General features: G+C 39.4%; 1 protein-coding gene across 1 annotated transcript in view; it reads left to right on the forward strand.

The window, feature by feature from the left end:
* The window catches only part of NDUFS4 (NADH:ubiquinone oxidoreductase subunit S4), a 61,123-nt gene that overhangs the window by 9,409 nt on the left and 29,514 nt on the right, over window positions 1-22,200 (forward strand). Inside the window, exon 2 of the mRNA XM_054986805.1 lies at window positions 7,164-7,242. Within this exon, the coding sequence (XP_054842780.1) occupies window positions 7,164-7,242 (79 nt within the window). The remainder of the gene's footprint in view (window positions 1-7,163; window positions 7,243-22,200) is intronic.

The raw sequence follows: 22,200 nt of genomic DNA on the forward strand, positions 1-22,200 counted from the left end.
TGTGAAACCCATGTTCAAATTCTTGCTCTGCCATGGAAACTTGCTGGATGATTAATCTACCTCACAGGGTTGTTGTGAGGATAAAATGGTGGTGAGGAAAACAATGTATGCTGCAGTGGAACTTCCTGGTGGGGAAGGCGCGCACCCCGTTTCCCTCAGTTTTCTGAGGCTGTCAAAGTATCCACATGGAGAGCTCAAGGAGGGAATATATACCTGCACAGATGAACAACAGCTAAAGTACAACCCTGTACTCACTACCATGTCTGTCTGTGTAGTGACACGTTGACAGAATAGCAAGGTCACTTTCTGAGGTGGTGGGTGTGATACTATTAAATGAAAAAGCTATGAAGAACTGCAACATTGTGTCTGTCCTGATTGCAGATTTTGTCATATGAGTTTGCAGAGGAAGCTTGAGCTCTTGTAGAATATGTGATAATCTGCCATAGCTAGATATTACCGGCTAGGGTGTAACAATGCCTAATGACAGCAACAATTCATCTCAAGCATGTTGGAAAGGAATCTGCTTTACTTAACATAGGGCCTGCATAACGTAGGAAAAGGTATGAATCTCTGCAAAATTAGTTCTGTTCAGGTAAGGCAATTAAGCCCTTTAGCATCGAAGTTGTAAATTCTGTACGTATTCAGAGTAATTGGAGGGGAATGGACAATATGCTAGGTGATACATTCTTCATCTTGGGAAGAATGGCAAGGCTTGGGTGGAACTTAGTAAAAGGAGAGTCTGCTTGTAAGGCAGAGAGCTCTTTGACCATTTGGGCAGAAAAGACACTGTGACGACATGAGGCATGTTGCCATTGGTTCAAATAGTTTATACACTAACTAGGATAAAACCAAGGAAAGATTCCACTGAGGTACAGGACAAGTCACTGGAGGAAACAAAATAAAAATTCCTTTTGACAACTTTTTGGGAAGATTGTGAAAGAAAAGGAAATATCGTGAGTGCAAACATTTTCCTGAGATAAGGGTGTGAAAAACAGAAATGGCCGCTAGGTGGACTTTTAAGGAAGAAGCTGCTAAACAAGAATCATTTAATTCTAGTAGGCAATAAAACGGAATGAAATTGGTCATGAGATAGAGTTAGAGCCCTTTGGTTTAGACCAAGTGGAAAATCTGTGCCATGTAGAATCATATGATTTTTGAATATCTCTGTTATAGATGAGGTTGCACTGTCTCTAAAGGAGCAGGTTTGTAGTTTGGGGGTGCTGCTGGAGCTCGGCCTTCTGTTGGATAAACAAGTGGCAGCTGTGGCTAGGGGTGCTTTTCACCAGCTGTGACTGTTCCTGAGCAGGAATCATCTTGCCACTGTGGTGCATGCCTGGGTAACATCTAGATTAGATAACTGCAGTACACTCTACATGGGGCTGTTGTTGGAGATTGTACTTCTGGACAGCACGCTGTGGCCAGAATGTTGGGTGGAGTGAGTCATAGAGACCGTATCACTCCACTCTTGTTCTACCTATATAGTTCTCAGTTTGCTTCCAGGCCAATTCAAGGTGCTGGTATTGACCTTTAAAGCAGTATATAACTTGGGGACAGCATACTTGAAGGACAACCTAAGCCTATATGAATCCATCCCAATTACTGTTGTAATCTTCAAGGGCCTTGCTTTTAGTACCCCTGTCATATGAGACTAGACAGATGGCAACTGAGAAGTGCCTTATATTTGCATTCTCACCATGATGCTTTTTTATAATGCTAAGATACAGAGATTTTACAATGCAATCCTAAACTCTGTGTCCTTTAAGCCCCTTAATTTTAATGGATTTAGAATGTTGTAACTCTGCTTAGGGGATGCACTGTAAAATATTTGTATTAGTAGATTCCTTTGTATATATTTCTGAATTTTTTTTCATCGAAGGATGAAAACAGCTGTGATAAAGGATGAAAAAAGCTGTGGTGATAAAATGGAATCATTTTATTAATTTTGCACTTCCCATTGTCTTGAATAAATATAACAGCTGCACTCTTTCACCTATAGTTTGCTTTTTATATTGTAGGTTCTGTGCTCCTCAGGTATTTCAAAAATTATGCTCCATGCAGATTATAAAATCAGGACTAACCTATTTACTATCCAGGTTTGTTTTTCTCTTGACTGAGACTTATCAGAAATGTTTATGAATACCAGCTGTCTTCTTCATTGTGGTACATAGGTGAGTTAGCTTCTAGTTAGGTGAGTTAGCTTCTAGTTTTCTAGAATAGGTGAGTTAGCTTCTAGAATAGAATAGGTGAGTTAGCTTCTAGAATAGGTGAGTTAGCTTCTAGTTTTCTCATTCTTGAAAGGAGATTTTTATCTTTTTTAGTGTTAATATTAGGGATCTAAAAATAATGCTATTCGTTGTGCTCCAGACTAATTCTTAAAACTGTACTGATCTATTGATCTAGTACTATCTTCAATAGACTATTTGGGAATATTAGAATCATCTACTTAATTAGCAATATTCAGTCAATTCCAATATCCCCTCAAAAGTCTATTCAGAAAACGTCCAATTATAACTCTCAATGAAGTGTTGATGGAACACTGATTCTTCTGTATTCCTTTCCATTATTTAGGTATTATTTATTTTTTTACCCTGCCTTTCTTCTGCAAAGCAGGACCCAAGGCAGCTTATATAAGCTACTCTTTCAGATGATAAACAGTATAAAAAATTTCACATGGAATGAACTGAGTCACAGTCCTTTCCTCCAGGAAAAAGTTCTTGCAGGACTTCAGGCACAGATAGGGTTGACGCTTACCTGTTTCCAGTGGGGGACCTGCAGACGCTCCCCATCCTTACCTTCTTCCAGTGAAGTAGTGGGGGTGGAAAGGGGGAGGGAATGGTGTCAGTCAACTTCAGGACATCACTTCCTGTTTTGGAATAAGAAGTGATGTTATGACATTTGAAGAATTTTCAAATCTGGTTTGTACCGTACAGATTTGAAAAATCCTAGAACATCATAGCATCACTTCCTGTTCCAAAACAGGAAGTGATATCTTTGCAGTCTCTGCCCCCTCTCCCAATCCTACTAGGGCACAAGAGGGTGAGGCCAAGCAGCTCACCAGCTTGTATTGGAGCTCTCTTTCATTTCTGGCCATTTCTTGGGATTCTGGGACCCAGGTGGAAGAATGGTCATTCTGGTTGGGGGGCAGCAATGAGGAGCCATCCTACATGTCTGTGACTCCATGTGGATCCTATGATTTAAGGAATAAGCTTTCAGTAGATCAGTGTGGACTGCATGGTTGTGGAGAAATATGGGGGAATTCTTTGTGCCTTCCACTGGTATATTGTTGGTTACAAGTTTCCATATTTTTATAATTTTTTAACCCCAGCTTTGAATGATACGAAAATTAAATATCCATTGATGATGTTTGAGATAAAATGTAGACACCTATCTTAACTAAAGGCAAATACTCAAGAGTGTCTAGAATATCTTGCAGGTGCTGAATATCTCATATGCATATGAATGCTTGATGCTCTGACACACTTGCAGTCTCAATTTTTCTTACAACACCATGGAATAATAATAGATTTCCACAAAGAACGGTGCATTAAAGTAACATATCTTGCTAATTAGAGTTATTGAGATAATAATTGTGTGTGATTTCTGATCCTAATCCCACTTGCTCTAATACAAGGAGAAAGAGCCGGAATTTTAAAAACAGCCTATGACTGTATCTTAGTACTGCTACAATTCTGCTCTCAGTTCTGCAGCATTTAACATTTAGCAAAAGTAAAATCTTTGATGGGAGAAAAATCCTGTGCAACATCAAATGTCCAGGGATGTGCAACGTAGTTTGGATCATAGATCTTGATGCACATCTCTGTGATGAGCAGTTGCTAAGAGAAATTCAGGCACTTGCTCCTTTGTCCAAGCTCCAGCTGTCTTTTGTCTGGATCCATGAGGCAGATAGTGATCCCGAATGTCCTGGTTAGCTCTCAGTCAGCATTTCTGTTGGTCTCTTTCCTAAGAGCAAGTAAGAGTTATTCATAAGCAGCTGGTTTACTAGATCCAGTCAGAAGTTATCCAGTGATGTACTATGTTACTCATGTAGCAACGTACACTGTGAAACATCTCTCTTCTCTGCCCATATTTTTTTAAGTTAATGTTACTAGCGGCCGTTATAGCAGTGCCTCGTTTTTCAGGATCTTTGCTTCCATGGAGGCAATCATTTGTTGGTGCAATAGTATAGCTTGTCAAATACCATTGGCCATTTTGGTGTAGTGGTTAAGAGTGGTGGGACTCTAATCTGGAGAGCTGGGTTTGATTCCCCACTCCTCTGCTTGAAGATAGCTGGGTGACCTTGGGTCAGTCACAGCTCTCTGGCACTCTCTCAGCCCCACCCACTTCACAGGGTGTTTTGTTGTGGGGATAATAATAACATACTTTTTAAACTGCTCTGAGTGGGTGTTAAGTTGTCCTGAAGGGGGGTATATAAATTGAATGTTAGAATTATTGTTGTTGTTGTTTTCATTTAATTTCATTTTCAAATCCCTTCTACCCAGACTTGGAATAAGAGAAGGTGCAAGCTGTAGGATAGCCTTGCTTTATTTTATTAGTGTTGTATTTGGCAGCCATTCAAACAATGTATTCTTCTCTTAGAGACCCTTTCAATGCAGCTTTTAGTTTCCTTTGTTATTTAAAAATCTATTAGGTAGAACTTTCATTAGTAGCATTCTTTTCCAGTCTTTTTCAGATGCAAGTGAGATGCTTTGGAAGCTTGTCACAGTTGTTAGTGTAACATTGAGGAGAGGGTGGCTAGAGATTTCTGGAAATTTTTGAAGACATGGAAAATTTTCTTCCTTCTTTTTAAAGCAAGAATTTGGAGAAAATTAAATTTTTCTGATTTAAAAACTCAAAGTACATTCTCTATAAAATTGTCACTGCATATCAAATTGTACTATTTGACATATTTATAGAATTTAAAAGCATAAGCATTTTCTATTTGGTAATTGCAAGTATACCCAATACTTGAGAGAGAATTACCATAGTACATGTGTCTTTAATTTTTGCCAGTAAGAGTTGATGGTAAAAATAAATTTTGTAGTTTGGGCAAAAAGTCTCTCCTAGAGTCTCAATAGGTAGGACTACCAGCATGTTTGGATATTAAGCTAAATTTTATAGCATTGAAAACACTGAACATTTTAATGTATTATTATTATTATTAAACTTTGCATAATATATTGGATGTTGCCAGATTATTTGCATTTTAACAAAATTCTTGAAAATACAGTATATGTCTACAATTCATCCCCCCCCCCCCCCGGAGCTCCCCAGATTTCCATTGGAAAAATTGAGGAAGTCCTCTGACTTTTTTACGTTGTTCATTTGGAATAATATTACTGCACTTTTATACCACTCTACTAGACAGTTTAGTGCCCCGCTCAGAGCAGTAAACAAAGTCGGTGTTATTATTACCCCCACAATACAGCTGGAGAACTGGCCTGAGAGCAGTGGTTTACCCAAGGCCACCTGCAGAGTTCATGGCAGTAATGGGATTCCAGCCAGCAGAGTGCCGAGTCACAGTCTGACCACTTAACCACTGCGCTTCAGCAGTGAGTGAAATACTTTGTCAGATAAGGTTTTTCTCACTCAAAAAGAGAAAATACTTCATAGGAGGTTTTTTCAATGCCCAATTTTTGTCACTGGAAAAATTGAAAAACTCTTTACACTTTGTCATGCTATACCTTGTATGTGGAAAACCTTGCCTTATTCTTTCTAAAAGAATATATTTCATAGATGTTTCTTTTCAGTGTTCCTCTAAATTCTCCAATTTTTACACAGGGGAAGAAAGGGCTTTTTTAAAACAAGAGGGGGAAGGTTTTTTCCAAAATTTTCTGTCCCCCCCCCCCCCCCCCCACACACATACATACCTTCACATCTCCTGGTAGTCATTAAGTGTCAACATCTTCAGACTGCTGTTCAAGTATGCATTTTTAAAGCCTCGAGGTAATGATCCCTGTTTAAAGTACAGACTACTCAGCAAATTCACATTTAGGCAGTGTTCTGTTTTTTGCTGGTTTTTGTTCGGATTTTTTTTTTTTTTTGGTGGGGAGGGGAAGAGTAGGGGAACATACTATCTTTATCTCAAGATGTTCATATTATATTCATACCACATAGCTGACGCAGATATTGTGTGATGCTCTTGTAGTGCTATAATCTGTGCCAGGAAGGAAGCTATGGCACCTCATAAACAAACTCATACTTCACTTGCATTTGGAAGGCTGTCTTGCTCTCTAACTTATGTAAGTACTTGAATTACTGTTGAAAAGTAGAAAGCATGGTTTTTCTACTGAATTTGCTGCTCTGGCTTTCCTGAACAGATGCAAGTTACATGCATAAATATAATGTTTCATTTTATTGTAAGGAAACCAGTGGCAAAGTACATGCATTAACTGTTTTTTTTAACAAAATCTTCCCCCTTAGACCAACTATTTTTGGTTTTACTTTGTTTCCAATTGTCAGTAAATTAAAGACATAGGTTGGATCCATCAAAGAGGGGGAGGAATTGCAATTTGGAAAATGCTTGTTCAAAAGCTATTAGAAGAGATTTCCAGGTTTGCGAGTCAAACTTTCAAAAGCTTATACCCTGGAAATGTTATTGGTCTTTAAAGTGCTATTGGACTTGAATCTTGCTCTTATAGGAAGAAGTGCACTAGAAGAATTTTGAACAGAATTTAAATATTGGCTCAGAAGCTGTGCATCAGCTTGTCCCAATGTGAAGTTTTCATTTGCAAGCCTAAATGCTGTAATTGCTGTTGAACTGGTAAGAGGCAAAGACATCTTGACCCCTGCTGCCACCCTTGAGGTTCAGAGTTCCAGGAGAGTTGCAGTAGCTCTGCAATTTTTTCCCTGTCTGTTTGTGACAAACCAGCTACTGTAGTTTCATAGAGCAGTACAGTCCTTGCCACTGGCAGTCTTTCAGTGACAGAGAGCCTGTAGGCTGACATGAAGTGCAGCCTGTTGTGAACTGCTAAGTGGTAGTCTGCCAAAAACTCAGCAGACAGAACTAATTGGAGAGAGAGGGATTTTTGTGCCCTCATCTCACTCTTCCATTTTTATTTTTTTTTATAAGACGGATATTGTTAAAGTAACTTGTTTATGTAAGATTTGTCTGCCTCTATTTTCTCATTGCATGAATCATTTTTTAACTTCATCTTGCACTGCAGGTCACTGAACACTTCCACATGGCGGCTGGCACAGGACCAAGCCAAAGACACGCAACTCATCACTGTTGATGAAAAATTGGTAAGGGCTTTCTGCTGCATGTATTGTCCTGAGGGCTGTTTCTGCACAACAGGTATTCAGTGCTGCACATTTATTTACTTCATTTATACCCATCCTTTCTCCTTAGTGGGATCCCAGAGCAGCTTAGTTTACGTCTTCTCTCCTTCATTTTATCCTCACTACAACTCTGTGAGGTAGGTTAGGCTGTGTGTGTGTGTGACTGGCCCAAAATCACCCAGTAAGCTTCCATGGAAGAATGAGAATTTGAACCCAGTTCTCCTAGATCCTAAGCCAACACTCTAACTACTGCATTACATTGGCTTTCATTGTTGTCCTGTGCTCTTCTAGGGAAGCAATGTTAAGTATAACTGCCAAATCAAAGATCTTCTTTTGTGTAAGATGGGCACTTTAAAGTCCTGAAATCCTCAGAAAAATAGAAATTTGGACATGGAAGCATTTAAAACATGATTTTTTATCTTGACATGGACTGAATTGTTAGACAGCAGAAGGAAGCATTTATTTTTTACAGCAAATGTACTGTTTTGAAATCCAGACAGTTTCCTCTTCATTGAAATTATACATGATTTGCCAGCACTTCCTAAGATTAATGGTTGGGTTCTCTCATTTTAAAGTAATACAGTACAAAGGAGCCATGCAAATTAATTGTAAACTATGTTCATGCACACTGTTTTAAATATGCATGAAGGATTCCAATTAGAAACAACTGTGTAGCATTCTTTTCCTAACCAATTCCAGATCATGAGTTTGGCAGCCTTTAAGTTTTAACATATTGCAGCGTGTGGTCCATTACTAGTACAGTGACGCAACCTGATATTTATGCTTACATTATACAATAGCCTAACTTTTGTAAAGTATCCAAGACTCATGGTAGAAATGGCATCGCTAAAGTAATCTCCACCAGCAATTGTATTGCATTTGATTTTGGAGAAGAAGATAATCAAAACACCTAGGACACACAATTCATAACAAACTCCACTTTGGCCATTACATACCTTTAAATATAAAAGACAATCGATTAAAAATTATTTGGAAAACTTGCAAAGATTGCAACTGTTCTGGGATACCCCCGATCTCATTTGCAGATCTCATGTGTGGGTATTGCTACTGTCTGCAGGAGCTGGACTGGATTTAGTGATGCTTGCAAAATTAATATTAGTCATGAAATTGTTGCTTTTACAGTGAAATCCTAAAAGACATACCCTTCTAAGCCTATTGACTTTGGTGGACTTAGAAGAGCATAACTATTTATGATTGCACTATTACGTGGTTTTCAAGGATGCAATCCATACATTTGAGGAACAGCTCTTGTTGTGAGCTCTATTAAAATGTTGGCTATTGTTTCAGAGCACATCTTTAAAGACAGTTTCACTTTCTGAGTGTGTGTGTGTGTGTGTGTGTTTGTGTATTTGTAATGGGCAAATATTTTATATGCAAGACAACTTCTGCAGACTTCTGTTTATTTTGCCAATGCAGATGTTTCAGGCTTTCTTCCCAGATTCTTGAAAAGAAATAATTTCTCTACATTTTTGGAATGCCTTTTTTAATCTTTATTGTCATTCTTTATACAATACACACTAGCCTATAAAAAGCGCATTACCCTAGATTCTTTAACAGGTCTGAATGTTAGGGTTTTTTTCTGCTTTAGCCTGTTTAAAGTTTTGTTCATAATTGAGTTACGCTGAGTACAGTTGGACTGGTTTTTTACGCTGATTTTTTAGAATGACAAATCCTGAACTGAGTAGTCATACACAGGGTTTGTTCATTCCAAGTTTATTGTGGTCATAAGACTAGCAAAATAAAACATACATTATAAAGAATAGTAACAAGAAAGCATTACCTAAAAGGAAGAAAAAACTATTTTAAAAACGGCAAGTGCATTTCACTAAATCAGAACTGAGCCACAGTAGATTCTGGCAACTGCGCAGAATATAGCCACTCTACATGGTTCCAGGCTAGCAGAAGGGAGGCACATTATTCCCCCAGTCTTCCAGGGTTTTGGGGGTGGGGGTGGGTAGCAATGATAAATTCATATCTGAGATCATCATAGAAGGGACAGTGCAGGTGAACATGCTCAATCATTACACGGGATTGAATCCAGTTAGTTTTTCCACTGGTGAAAAGGGGAGAAAGAAGCCCCTTTTGACCAGCAAAAATGTTATGCTGGGGATCATGGGACCTGCATGTAGGAAGGAGGCTGTAATAAGGAAGGAAATTGGGTGAGATAGAATGAAAGAGCTGGCTGAATCCAACCCATTATATAGCTATACAAGGCCAAGTTCAGTATGTCTGTGGCAGTAATAACTTTGATTAACTGATAAACGCAATCCATTTTTATTAAGGACAATTGCAACCTTCTTGGCAGTTGGACTAACTCCAGTAGCTTGTCCAGGTTTTCTAATAGTATAGTAACATTCTTTTTAAAATCGCCATTCTGTATATGGCAGGACTTTGTGTACTCATTCATAATTTTCGGCAATCTCACTTTTTGAACTTCATGATTATTGAGACTTGAATAGAGAGAACTCTGCTGATTTGATTCCCATTCTCAGTCTTTTCCCCTACGTTTATTAGATTTTTAGTTTGGTGGAACAATTTTTTTTAAAAGCTCATGCCCACAATTCATAAATGTTCATTAATGAAAAGCAGAGTGGCTGTTCTTATTTTCTCTCCTTTATGAATGGATTGTGTGCAATTGGACCACAGAAGCAATATTTAATTATAGCAAATTTTAAATTTGGATACTAAATTAGGATGCAGTCCCATTGATTGATTCATCAGTTTTACTGAAGTTTTTGCACTTTGTTTTCTGTTTTTTAAAAGGCACCACAGTAAAATATTTTCCTCTGCAGAAAGTGTACAAACTGCATTTTGATTGTTTCCAAGAAATGCTTTTACAGCTGCAATGTGTAAGGAATCTCAACTTTTCACAGAACAGCCAGGAAGTTGTGCAACTTGAATTGAATTAACTGCTAGCTGTAACTGTAAGCCTATTCCTTGCTGTTCTGGGCACAATAATAACTTTAAAGATTAATAAATAAGTATTGTCATTACCCCTGAACAAGGAAAAGGAAAGTGGAAGTCTTCAAAGGCCTGTGGTGTCTACGCTTGACTTAAGTGTGACATGAAGAAGTACTAGATAGGGTGGAGGATCAGTTTTCTCTCAAGGTATTAGCTGTCCCTTATTCTGTACAGTCTCTCAAGAATGCACTACCTGAAAGGAGCCAAAAGGACACCACACTTAATCCTGGCCACAGATGCCACAGTGGTTTTTTTCCTTCATGAAATAAACTAGGCGAGGGGGTGTCAGATCTAAAACAGGGGTCCTTCTAGAATGACATAACAGCAGCCTCAGTTGAGCCATCAGTAGGTAGCGTTCCAAAGGTCTGGAGTTTATCCTGAGGAGCTGATAGCAGGGGCTTGCTATCTGATCTTCACAAATGTGATAAATTGCAGAGTGAGAGGTGGCCCCTCTAGGCTTTCTCTGTGTTGGGAAATTGCCCTCTTGCTGATGTTAGTTGTCAGTAGTGGTTTCCCTTAGTAAAGCTTAAAATGATTTAACCTCTAATGTATGAAACAAAATGGTTCCAATATAGAAATCACATTTTTCCCCCTTGTATAAAGCAGTGTGTTTCACATACGGTTCTCTTAAACTTCAGTAATCAAGTGTTCCTGTTTTGAGCCAGCATGATGGTTATTGTATGCCTCGTCAATCCAGCTCACTTACATTTTGGATTTTGTTGTGGAGCTGTGTTCTTATCAGCTGTTTTCCACCTCAAAAGCAAAAATTGGTAAGAGTAGCTCTCTTATGTAGCAAGCACTGTTAAGCTCTGCTATGTGTGTTATGTGCTGTCAAGTTGCCTCCAACCTACAGTGATCTTATGAATGAGAGACCTCCAAAATGTCCTATCATTAACGCACTTGCTCAGATCCTGCAAACCGGAGGACGTGGCTTCTTTTATTGAGTCAAGCCATTTCGTTTTGGGTCTTCTTCTTCCTCTTTTCCTATTGCCTTCCACTTTTCCTAGCATTATTGACTTTTCCAGAGAATCTTGTCTTCTCATGATGTGACCAAAGTACAATAGCCTCAGTTTTGTCATTTTATCTTCTAGGGAGAATTCAGGCTTGATTTGATCTAGTACCAGCTTATTTGTCTTTTTGGCTGTCCATGGTATCTGCAAAACTCTCCTCCATCACCATATTTCAAATGAATCAATTTTCTTTCTGTCAGCTTTCTTCACTGTCCAACTTTTACATCCATATATTGTAATGGGGAATACCATAGTTTGAATTACCTTAATCTTGGTCCCCAGAGATATGTATTTATCTTTAAGGATCTTCTCTAGCTCCCTCACAGCTGCTCTTCCGAGTCTCAATCTTCTTCTGATTTCTTCATTGCACTCTCCTTTCTGGTTGATGATTGAGCCAAAGAATAGAAAATTGTGAACAATTTTAGTTTCTTCATTGTCAACTTTAAAATTGTGTAATTCCTCAGTTGTCATTACTTTTGTCTTCTTGATGTTCAGCTGTAATCCTGCTTTGGCGCTTTCTCCTTTAACCTTCATCAGTAGTTATTTCAAGTCTTCACTATTTTCTACCAGTAACGTGGTGTCATCTGCATATCTCAAATTGTTAATGTTCCTTCCACCAAGGAGCATATAGCTCTGCTATTAACCACAGCATTTAAATGTTGTGATATTTTTAATTAAAATATTAGAGGCTAATAATGATTGAAATAGCACACAGGAGGGAGATGATTCTGTCAAATGAATCTTCCCTACTTAGTCGTGTAAAGCTTTTACAGTTTGAGTCAATTTTTCTTAGGTTTTCCAGGTCAGCCTGAGAGGCCTTCCTGTTTCTGTCCCAGCTAAGGTTTTTGAGTTGTAAGCAGTGTGTGCAAAAATGTTGGGCCTCACCCAGGGCATAGCAGGAACCTGCTTATTCTTCCCTCATGTATTTTGTAGTGGAATGGACCAAAGTTAATCGTGATAATGACACATCTCACCATGTCATAAAAGTGTACTATGAAAGTACAAGTAGAACTGCTTTTTGAGTGAACACATATGTAAGTGCTTTAGACTTTCTTTGTTGGTTTTAGAAATACATATTAAAATGCAGACCTTGCTTCTCAAATTAAGAATCTGTCTTAAGAAGGGTGCTCTTAGAGGTTGCATAAGCTCAGCTTATCCATAACATTCCTCAGTTCTTTACAGATAGACAGATGATAGGACCAAAAAACAACATTATCTCATTTTCTCATAGTCAGTGAATGCGTGCCCACCCACTTCTTGAACTCAAAGTGATGAGGTTCCATAGTGCAGTCCCTTATTTTTCATGGCCTCTTTGTTTCTGCAGGGGACCTGAAAGCATCTCTCTGATCCCTGTCTTCTTTGATCCACTTGACCTCAGGACTGAGATGAGTGAATGCTGCCAGCTGAGTTGTTTGTCTTTACTGTGTGTTGGTTACGCTTGGAGGCTCAAATAATTCTTTTGACTTAGGGAAGATTCACTCTGGCACAGTGTTAGAACCTCTTGTAGACATCACTACAGACACATCAGTATCTGTTCTGGAACATAGCAACATACCATAGTACGTTGAAAAACTGTAACTGGTCTGTAAAGTTGACAATTATGAGGAAGGCTTGAACTCATAAACTTCGTCATTAATTTTTTTAGGTGTCTGAAATGGAAAGAGTAAATACTCATGCTGGGAGTACCTATAGCTACTAAGTTTTGTCATATGTAACTTGTGTATAGTGCATTGCTGCCAAGTGATAGCTTGTTGAAAGCCAGCACCAAAAGGGAGTCACTGTAGCAATATAATCTAATCTGAGTATCCTTAAAGACAAGGCCCTGATAGATCCTTAAGAATGGTAGCAAGAAGTTGGGGGGCGGGGGGTCCGGAAGCAACTGAAGCTTCAGTATCAATTTCAGTTGCCTGCTTCCCAGTGTTTTGGGAATAATGTTGGCTCTAACAGTGCTTCCATTAGAAGCAAGTTACAGACCTCTATCTGAGTTCATTTTTTAAAAACTTCATAATCTGCTTTGATAATAAACTATTCTTGAGCAAAAATAAATCAGCAGGACATTTAAACTATCGTGGGGTATATGCCTGTGATAATGGGGCACAAAGAAAGAAATGGAAAGCCTTGGTGGCAAAATTATCTGACTCTGTGAAATGTGCACTTATGTAGAAGTTGGATATGCTAAGCTTCATATTGTTCCAAAAAAATTCTGAAGGTTTAATGTCTATCTCCTAAAGGGTTTTGGCATTGCAGATAAGTAAGATGTTTAACTACAAAAAACCAAAACACATACACTTGATACTTGATTGGCACACGGTAGCTTGACAGATCAAACAATCCTGAGAAGAATTTTGCTTGTGCTGGGCATGCAGCTAACTTGCTAGGAAGTGAATGCTATTGTTGTTAATACAAGGGAGATGTTACATTGGACCAAGGGCATTCTACTTCTTAAAACAAACAGTCCGGTGACACCTATAAAGGCTGGCAACCTTTATTTTAATATGAGCTTTTGTGAGATATGGCTCACTTCTTCAGATATGTGAAGGAGAAGATTACAAGAGGCAGAGAAGTTTGATGCAAATTTCATCATGAATCTTTCAAAGGTAAATTCTCTGGGTTAAGGGTAAAAGGGGAGTTGAAGTAAAATCCTGTCCCCGTTCTTTGATGAGCTTCCATTCCCCTTTAGTTAGAATGGCAGGTGGGTTGCCTCAGGGCAGAGGCTGAGGGCAGAAAGGAAGAAACCTTAATCAAGTTTTTGGAGGGGGGAGATAACGCTTTTGTTTCTAAGAACACTTTGCTGGCTTGTAATAGTATGCATGCACAAGCAGTGATATATGTACAATGGTAATGTTGTGCACAAAGGCTTTAGGTGCTTATATCCCTTGGCATGTTTTCACCCTCAGCCGTGGCTGAAAGCCACCTAATCACTTTTTCATACATGCTTATATAATAGCCTGCTTGGCTTGAATGCTGACTGTGCATGGGCAGGGACTAGTTTTTCAATTCTGAGTTGGAGAAGAAATTGTGGAGGTGGGAATAATGTTTGATTTGTAATTAAGTAAGCATTATAAGCTGGGCAAACACTATATATTATGAACTCCAGTGAAATCTCCAGATGTAAATGAACATGATGAAACTCAAGGTTTATGCATTGCCTGCCTCGGAATTAGAACCATCCTAGGGAACCACTACCTAATAGGCATGCAATTATTCAAGCTTCCTGTGACAAAAATGATGGGCTGCACTTTGCATACTCATTCAGAGCACAGTAAGTATAATATACTTTTGGTTTCCAGAACTCGTTTAATATCATCTTCCTAAGATGGCAGTTCAGAATAGCTGCTAATGGATTTTGCGGTGTTCTGTGTGAAGTTTAACTTTAATGTTCTGTTAGAACATTTCTTATTGCTGCAGAGTTTGCCCATGTGGCATGTTGTTCAGCAAAGAAAGTCTGAAGTAGGGGTGTGTGCTTTGGGTACCTGATTCGGGAAAAATGCCCGAATCCGACCTGATCTGTAAAGATTTGAGGGTTCCTGAATCAAAGGTTCCTGAAGCAATTTGGGTTGCTTTGGGGAGCTTCAGGGCCTTTCCCAGGCTTCAACTGGCCCACAGGGGACCCACCCCACCCCGTGGGCCAGTTGAAGTTTAAAGGGCTCCCTCCTACCACCCCACTTACGTGTGTCTTCCCAGCAGAGACGGAGGAAGTGGTGCAAGCAGTGGAGGCAGCGGCTGTGGCCTTCCCCGCCACCCAGCTGGCTGCTGTGGCAGTGGAGGAGGCGTAGGCGGTGTAGGCACCTGTTCCAGCCTTCCCCGCTGCCCAGCTTCCAGCTGCGGCAGAGGAGGAGGTGGCGTGGGTGGTGGAGGCACTTGTTCCAGCCTTCCCTGCTGCCCAGCTGGCCACTGTGGTGGCGGAGGAGGCGGCGGGGGTGGCGGAGATGCTGGTTCCGGCCTTCCCTGCCACCCAGCTGGCTGCTGCAGCAGCAGAAGAGGTGGTGCGGATGCGGAAATGCCATTTCTGGCCTTCCTCGCCACCTAGCTGGCCACTGAGGTGGCAGAGGAGGCTGCGCGGGCTGTGGAGGTGGCGGCTCCAGCCTTCCCCACCGCCCAGCTGATCTTCCTGGCTCCACTGCAACGTGGTTGGGTTGAGGTGGGAGTGGGGAGAACAAGAGGACTAAGTGGGGGGGAGAACAGGCGGACTAAGTGGGAGGGGTGGGGGCTGGGAGACAGCTTCCCCTCCTCACTTCACTATGCTCTGAATCTTGATGGAGCATACCGAAGCGATTTAAATACCCGAGCTGAAGCAGCTTGCCACTTTGGCTTTCGGGGTATTACAAATCATTTCCCCGCTTCAGCTGAAGCGGGAAAACTAAATTTTTTCCCCAAGCACACCCCTAGTCTGAAATACTGAAGGCTTAAAACAAGATTCTTACAATTAGCTCGCTGATTTCTGTCTTTCAAGAATGACTTAGTTTTTTTTTTTTTTATGACAGTATGAAGGGAAACATTGAAGTGTAGTGTTTAGTGTTTGTAGTTCATTCCCCCCCCCCTTTTTCTTTTTCCACCCCCCTTTGTCCTTTCCTTCTCCCCTTTCCTTGTGATAGTCTGGTGTAGTGTTTTGTAGTTATGAAAAATAAAAAAAAATTATAAAAAAAAAAAAGAATGACTTAGTTTTTAAATGAATCTATTGTTTAGTGTAGATTAAAGAGACAACTAGATTTTAAAAAATAATACAAATACTTCTACTAATTTTAGAAAATGTTACATGGTACATTACATATTTAATAGGGTACATTGTTTATTTAATGTAATGTTTTAGCTCATTGTGAAAAGAGGACAGATCGTTACTAGGTAGAACAATTTTGTTTTCATTTATTTAATGGGATGGTTCCGGACGAACATTTTCATAGATGCTTTCCCCCCTCCCACAACAGCCTCAAATGCCTGGGAGCAGGATTTAGGGGGCATATTTGGGGCTGCCGCTAGAGCATGGTGGTAGGGGGATACAGGAACAATATAATACATTGAAGACTGATGAAGAAACTGGGAGTGGGGATAATGGAAATGTCCCATGTTGAGATTTTGCTCAGCAGTTTTCATAGAAAAATGGCCATTAATTCATTGGGTTTAGTAGTCTGTTGAGTCTGTTTTAAGAGATGAAAAGTGTAGGTGGAGGTATAACATACTGATACTCAGATTTCATTTTAAATAGGCTATTTAAAAAGGAGAAATCAACATTCAAAAAAATTAAAATTTAAAATTCTGTTTTTAAAATCTTGATGCTATTTTTTAAAGAAATATATGTGTATTTCTTATGTATATAGAACACATAAGAATGCAAATTTTATTAATAAAACTTATGTGCATCTTGATGATAAATTGTGTGTTTTCAAGATTCCTATAAAGAAAACCATATTCAGGTTTGGGTGACACTTGAGATGGTTATGTTCTCAATAAAAATAGCTTTTTTACATTTATGAAGTTGTATATGATAGAAAACAATACATGACTATCACATACCTAGGGTTTTATCTTCATACTGATTAAAAACTTTTGTGGTCAATAGCTGGAATTAGTTATGGCACGGAAGTTCATACTTCACTGATCTAGTTCATGAACTTTTCCAGCTTGTAGTTCTCAGCTTTATTACAAATTAAGAACCATTTTCCTGTAAGTTCTCAGGCACTGAATTTTAACTTGATTCAGTGCATGCATGTTCAGCAGACTGTGTGCCCCAAAGTATTTACTTTGTAGGCACATGCTCAGAAATTCTTTAATATTAAATGTCATACTCCCAATAAAACTACTATTGTTGTTGGTAAACTATATGACAGTGCTACCAACCTTTTTGTTGGTAGCACTGTAGTGCTTATCAGCCTATTGATAGGTAACTATTGTCCCTTTTTGTAATTGTGATTGCAAGAACCAGTGGGTGCTAGTCTTTCCCCCATTCAGACCTTCATTTGTGGAGAAGAGGGAAGACTGTTGAACTTTCCACCGTGGCTTGTCCTATGAGGTGGATGCTGAGCAGATGAAACAAAACTATGTTAAGAGAGTAAGATGGCCACACATCAGCATGCCTGTTCCAATGTAAAGAGCTGGAAGAGGGCTCTTAGATGACCTTTTCCCACTATTCACTGAGAGTGCTTGTAAATATAGAGCCCATTCCAAATTGAACTGAGGAAATGTTTCCCAGAACTAGTTGTGATCCAGAGCCCTGAATGTGAACAGTACTCCTATTGATTATACGAGAATATTTTCCCTAATGTTGTCATCAACAAGAGGGGCATTACACAAGGGATTACATCACTACGTTCCATGCCCTAGCTCAGTTCTACCGTACAAGCCCATGATTCTACCACAATGAAATTATAATCATCACCTACTTTTATTATAGAATGGGTAGTGATTCTTTATCAACAAATAACTTGGCAGACTTATAACTAAAGTCATCCTGTGAGGTATATGTATGGGCCAGAGGGTAGAGTAGTAAGATGTTCTGCCTGATGAGCACTCTTACATATGCTTATCTAATCTGGTTACAGAACTTTAATTTGGATATTATGTTTACTAGCAGGCCCCATAAATATCATTCAAACCATCCACCCCTGGACAGCTGGGGAAGACAGACTTGGACTCTTTGTGCTCTAACACTATTGCCGCTGCTGTCAGCCAGCTAGTGAGGGGAGGTAAGAACATGTCTCAGTCTCCCCTTGTTTACTGCCTCTGAACGTGGAGGTTTCTTCTGCTCACTATGATTAGTAGCTATTGATGGACACCCCCCCCCAATCTATTGCCCATAAACTTCATTGTGTGTATCTGAGGGGCCATCTCCTTCCATAGTATCCAGCCTGCCAGTTAAGATCTGCCTCCAAGCCCTGCTTTCTGTGCCCGCACCTTCAGAAGTGAGATGGGTGAGATTAGAGAGAGACCTTGCTGGCACTTAATTTACTTTCTTTTAGGTACCAGGCTAAAACACATCTTTTTACCCGGGTTGGAGGGTTTTTTTTAGTCTTATCAGCTTTTTAAGGATTATTTGTATGCTGTTTATGCCCAGTAGCTTGTGTTTGCGTGGCTTGCATTTTGCTATTATTGTTTTAATTGTAAGATGACCTTGAACAGGCAGCATAGAAATACTCTAAATAAATAAATAAATGTGGTGCTGTTTGCTTGCTGTGATGAAAGCAGAAGCTTTTGCCACAGATGCATCATCCTTTCAGATAAAACTATCCAGCTCTGTACAACTTGCCTGTAAGCACGTAGAACATGACCGTAATGTGCCAGCACAGTATTGCTCAGACAGACATGAGAGGTCAGGGTTATTCAAATAGTTCTTTACACCTCATCCCTGAGGCAGTCTCTTGTGTTCTACAGAGTAGTTGCTGCCCCAACACAAGAACAAGCTAGGAGTGTGGTACAAGTCTTGTGTCTCACTGAATCAGTGGTCCAAGAAGACTTCTGATTTTTCCCTCCATTTAGCTTGCAAAGCTCTGTTTTACTCTCCCTCTTCCGTCCAAATGTATTCTTACAGCTCATTCCAGTTCAAAGCATAGTTGAAGGACAGCTGTATCTTGGACAGAGGCTGTGGAAGGATTATAACAGCTATATGACCAAAGCTTTGTGTTTGAATTGGAGAGTATGTCAGTGATGGAAAGAAATTTTCCTTCTTTACGCTTAGAAGTACGGGCAGTATGTTCTTTCATTACACTTTCATCACCTCAGTTTATTAAAAATATATGGAGAAGTGCACGGGGTTGGCTGACAATAATGCTTAATTTTTTGGCACATTTCTTCATGTTAGAGTAATACCACCCATAGGAAGATACATCTCAAGTTTTCCTCTATTTCTTTTTGTGTCTTTTGAAATGTAAATAACGTGAGATTCAACTATCTGGGACTCTACAACAGTAGTCCTCAATTTCTGTAGTCTCAGTTGCCATCTGATAACAAGAGACCACTTTCAGTTTTTGAGCTGTGTGTGCTTTTGTGGTTTTTCTCCTCCTCTTCCTCTCCTCTCCATCTTTCTCTGTCTCTGGAATACTTAAGAAAAATAAGAAATGGAGAGGGAAACAGAACCATAGTGGTGCTGCTTGAACAACCTGTTTTGCCTTGAGATAAAATGTTCTTGATGAATACTAAGTTTTCTAAGCTGAGGCTTAGGGATCCTGAAGTCTACAGTAGTACTCCAGTGATGTGTAAACCTTCTGTAAGGATGGAGGGTGAGCCCTTTTTTGTGCCCTTCTAGCTCACTTGAAAAAACTTGTCTTACCTTGAAAATTACCACTCAATCTTCTGCTGTAATTGCTTCCATTGTAGGTCTTCATACCATACTGTGGTCAGTACACTAAAAATTTTAACTCATCTGTCTCATATCCCATCACTCAAAAACTGCTGCTTTAATCTTATGGAGACATTCCCTGGAGAAAATAGTGACTTTCTTTCCCTGTTTTGTTTGTTTGCTGATGTTGGGTTTGAGTGACTCTATTTAGTGCGCTCTTTCTTAGCCTAAAGGATATAACCTTTCTTTTTGTTTACCACAACATTAATGCCTTCTATTTTGAACACTTGATCCCACTCTCCCCTTTTCCAAGGATAATTAAGGAACCTCAGAAGTAAATCCAAGACATGCCTAAATAACTTGGCCAGCAGCTCTTGTACCAAGCTTCTTAGCGTGCAGAGGTCATTATGTCTTCATACAAAACTAAAAAACTTACTCTTATAAAAGTTATAACACTTTGTTTAATAAATTGTATAATTTTCAGTCTTAAAGCTGTATGTCTTGATTTTTATAAGCAAAATTACTGTTCTTTATATTTATTTCCCCACAAATTCTGTAGGAAATGCAGGAAATGATTTTTTCCCACTCTGTTTAAAGTGTCTAGAAACTTCAGATCTCTAATTAGAGCCAGACCAATTGATATATAGATTTCATATTGATTTCTGAGTGCTAAAAGGCTACGTTTCATGTCATAATTCTGTTCTCTAAAGCTCAGGCAGTATTTGCAGAAATACTTTCTTCCAAGATAAAAATCCATAACGACAACAGCAATGACAACATTTGATTTATATTCCACCCTTCAGGACAACTTAAGACCCACTCAGAGCGGTTTACAAAGTATGTTATTATCTTCATGACAATCACCCTGTGAGGTAGGTGGGGATGAGAGAGTTCTGACTCAAAGTCACCCAGCTGGCTTCGAGCAGAGGAGTGAGGAATCCAACCCGGTTCTCCAGATTAGAGTCTTGCTGCTCTTAACCACTACACCAAACTGGCTCACTAATGCAAACTAACCACTAATGCAAATATGGCACCTGTGGGGCTTTTCAGAAAGTGGATGGAGCCATTGTAAAGCAGGGCTTGTTATTGGCTGCCCTCATTCAAATGAAAGGGGGTTCCTTGGCTGCAATAGAACTTGCAGCCACTGGATGAATAGTACTGGTAAAACCTGAACTTTCCTTAATCATCATGTGGTTCTATTCCCTCTTCAGGCTTTCTTATTTTATTTCGCCATTCTCAGTTTTCTGCAGGTTTTTCTTCATTTCTTTTTATTCCCCTTTCTCCACTTCCTGTGGTAGCCATTTTGAAGTGGCATTCATCAGCCCCTCTCAAAATTACAAAAGTGCCTGCAGGTTGAAAGAGGTCTGGGGACTACTACCGTAATGTATTGTTCCTTTGGAGTGTAGGTGATCGTGGTCCTGGCTAGGTACATGGAACATGCAGCAGGAGTATTGGTATTGCATCCTCTTGATTGCTGGCTGCACTTTCTCTTCTGCAGTATAATAAGAGTTTTGGACAGCTCTGGGACTCTGCATTGAATAACATGCAGTTTTTTGCTTTACTTGTATCTCTAGAAATTGCTTGTATTGACAGGATGCACAGAATCTGAAAAGGGCCAGTAGATTTGCTTTTAAATGTATCTTTGTAAAAGGTTGAGAAATCTTCCAAGACAAGAAAACATATAGAGGTGTCTCTTTGGGGACCTTTAAAAAGTTAATGTATATACAACAGATTTTAAGAAAAAAGATTTGGAACCCTGGAAAGAAAAGTAAGGGACATTGGCAGGAATGAAAGTAATTCCAAGAGGTTTATCAACAAGAACATAAAAAGAAAGGAACTCCATGGTGAGGATAATGCTTATTTTTCTAGGGCGTGCTATAAAATTGGGATAAGGCTCACTCTTGGGTTGAGAAACTATTAGGAGTATTTACTAGACTGGATCACCCAAGGCACGTACAGGCATAACTTCAGAAGCAGAGACTGCGGCAGTAGCCAAACTGTTTGAACTGTACCATTCTTCTATTTATTACCAAAGAACCATTTATAATTGTGTATATTAGCTGGCTGTATATGTTGACACTGTTCCCAAAAGAAATTCCACAGTGACTGGATGGGAGACTAGTTTATGACTCAGGACTGGACTGAAACAGGCAAGTGACTAACAACAGGTTGGACCCAACATTACCTTCCACTAAGTGAAAAACTTTCTTTCAACAGAGCAAGGTTCCTTAGTTAACAGAAGAAAGTAATTGGATCTAATTTTATGTATTCACTGTTTGTTTAATGGTTTGCATTTTAATGTTTTAAGTGCAGTAAGCCTGACCTTATTCCAGCTTTTCCTGTTCCGCAAATACTTAACCTTGAGCTTCTGTCGCATTCTTCCACCACAAATTGTGCTTTTGATTATCACTTTGAAGTCTATCATGTTAAACGTGATAATCAAGGCCACAATTAGTGGTGGCAGATTCAACTCTTCAAGTTGTGCATGTGAAGCTCGAATGCAGAAAATAGAAACCATTTGTAAATGGACAGACTTCTGCAAATGCTGTAAAGTGGAGGCACCTTCCCTTACTTACTCACTTATATACATTTCCTTGGATTAGCTAATGATACCAGCTGCCTTTAGGAACTTTCTTCTGTTTGCAGCTTTTAAAGAAAACT

The sequence above is a fragment of the Eublepharis macularius genome, chromosome 8 (genome assembly GCF_028583425.1).
Source record: "Eublepharis macularius isolate TG4126 chromosome 8, MPM_Emac_v1.0, whole genome shotgun sequence".
Classification (NCBI taxonomy): domain Eukaryota; kingdom Metazoa; phylum Chordata; class Lepidosauria; order Squamata; family Eublepharidae; genus Eublepharis; species Eublepharis macularius.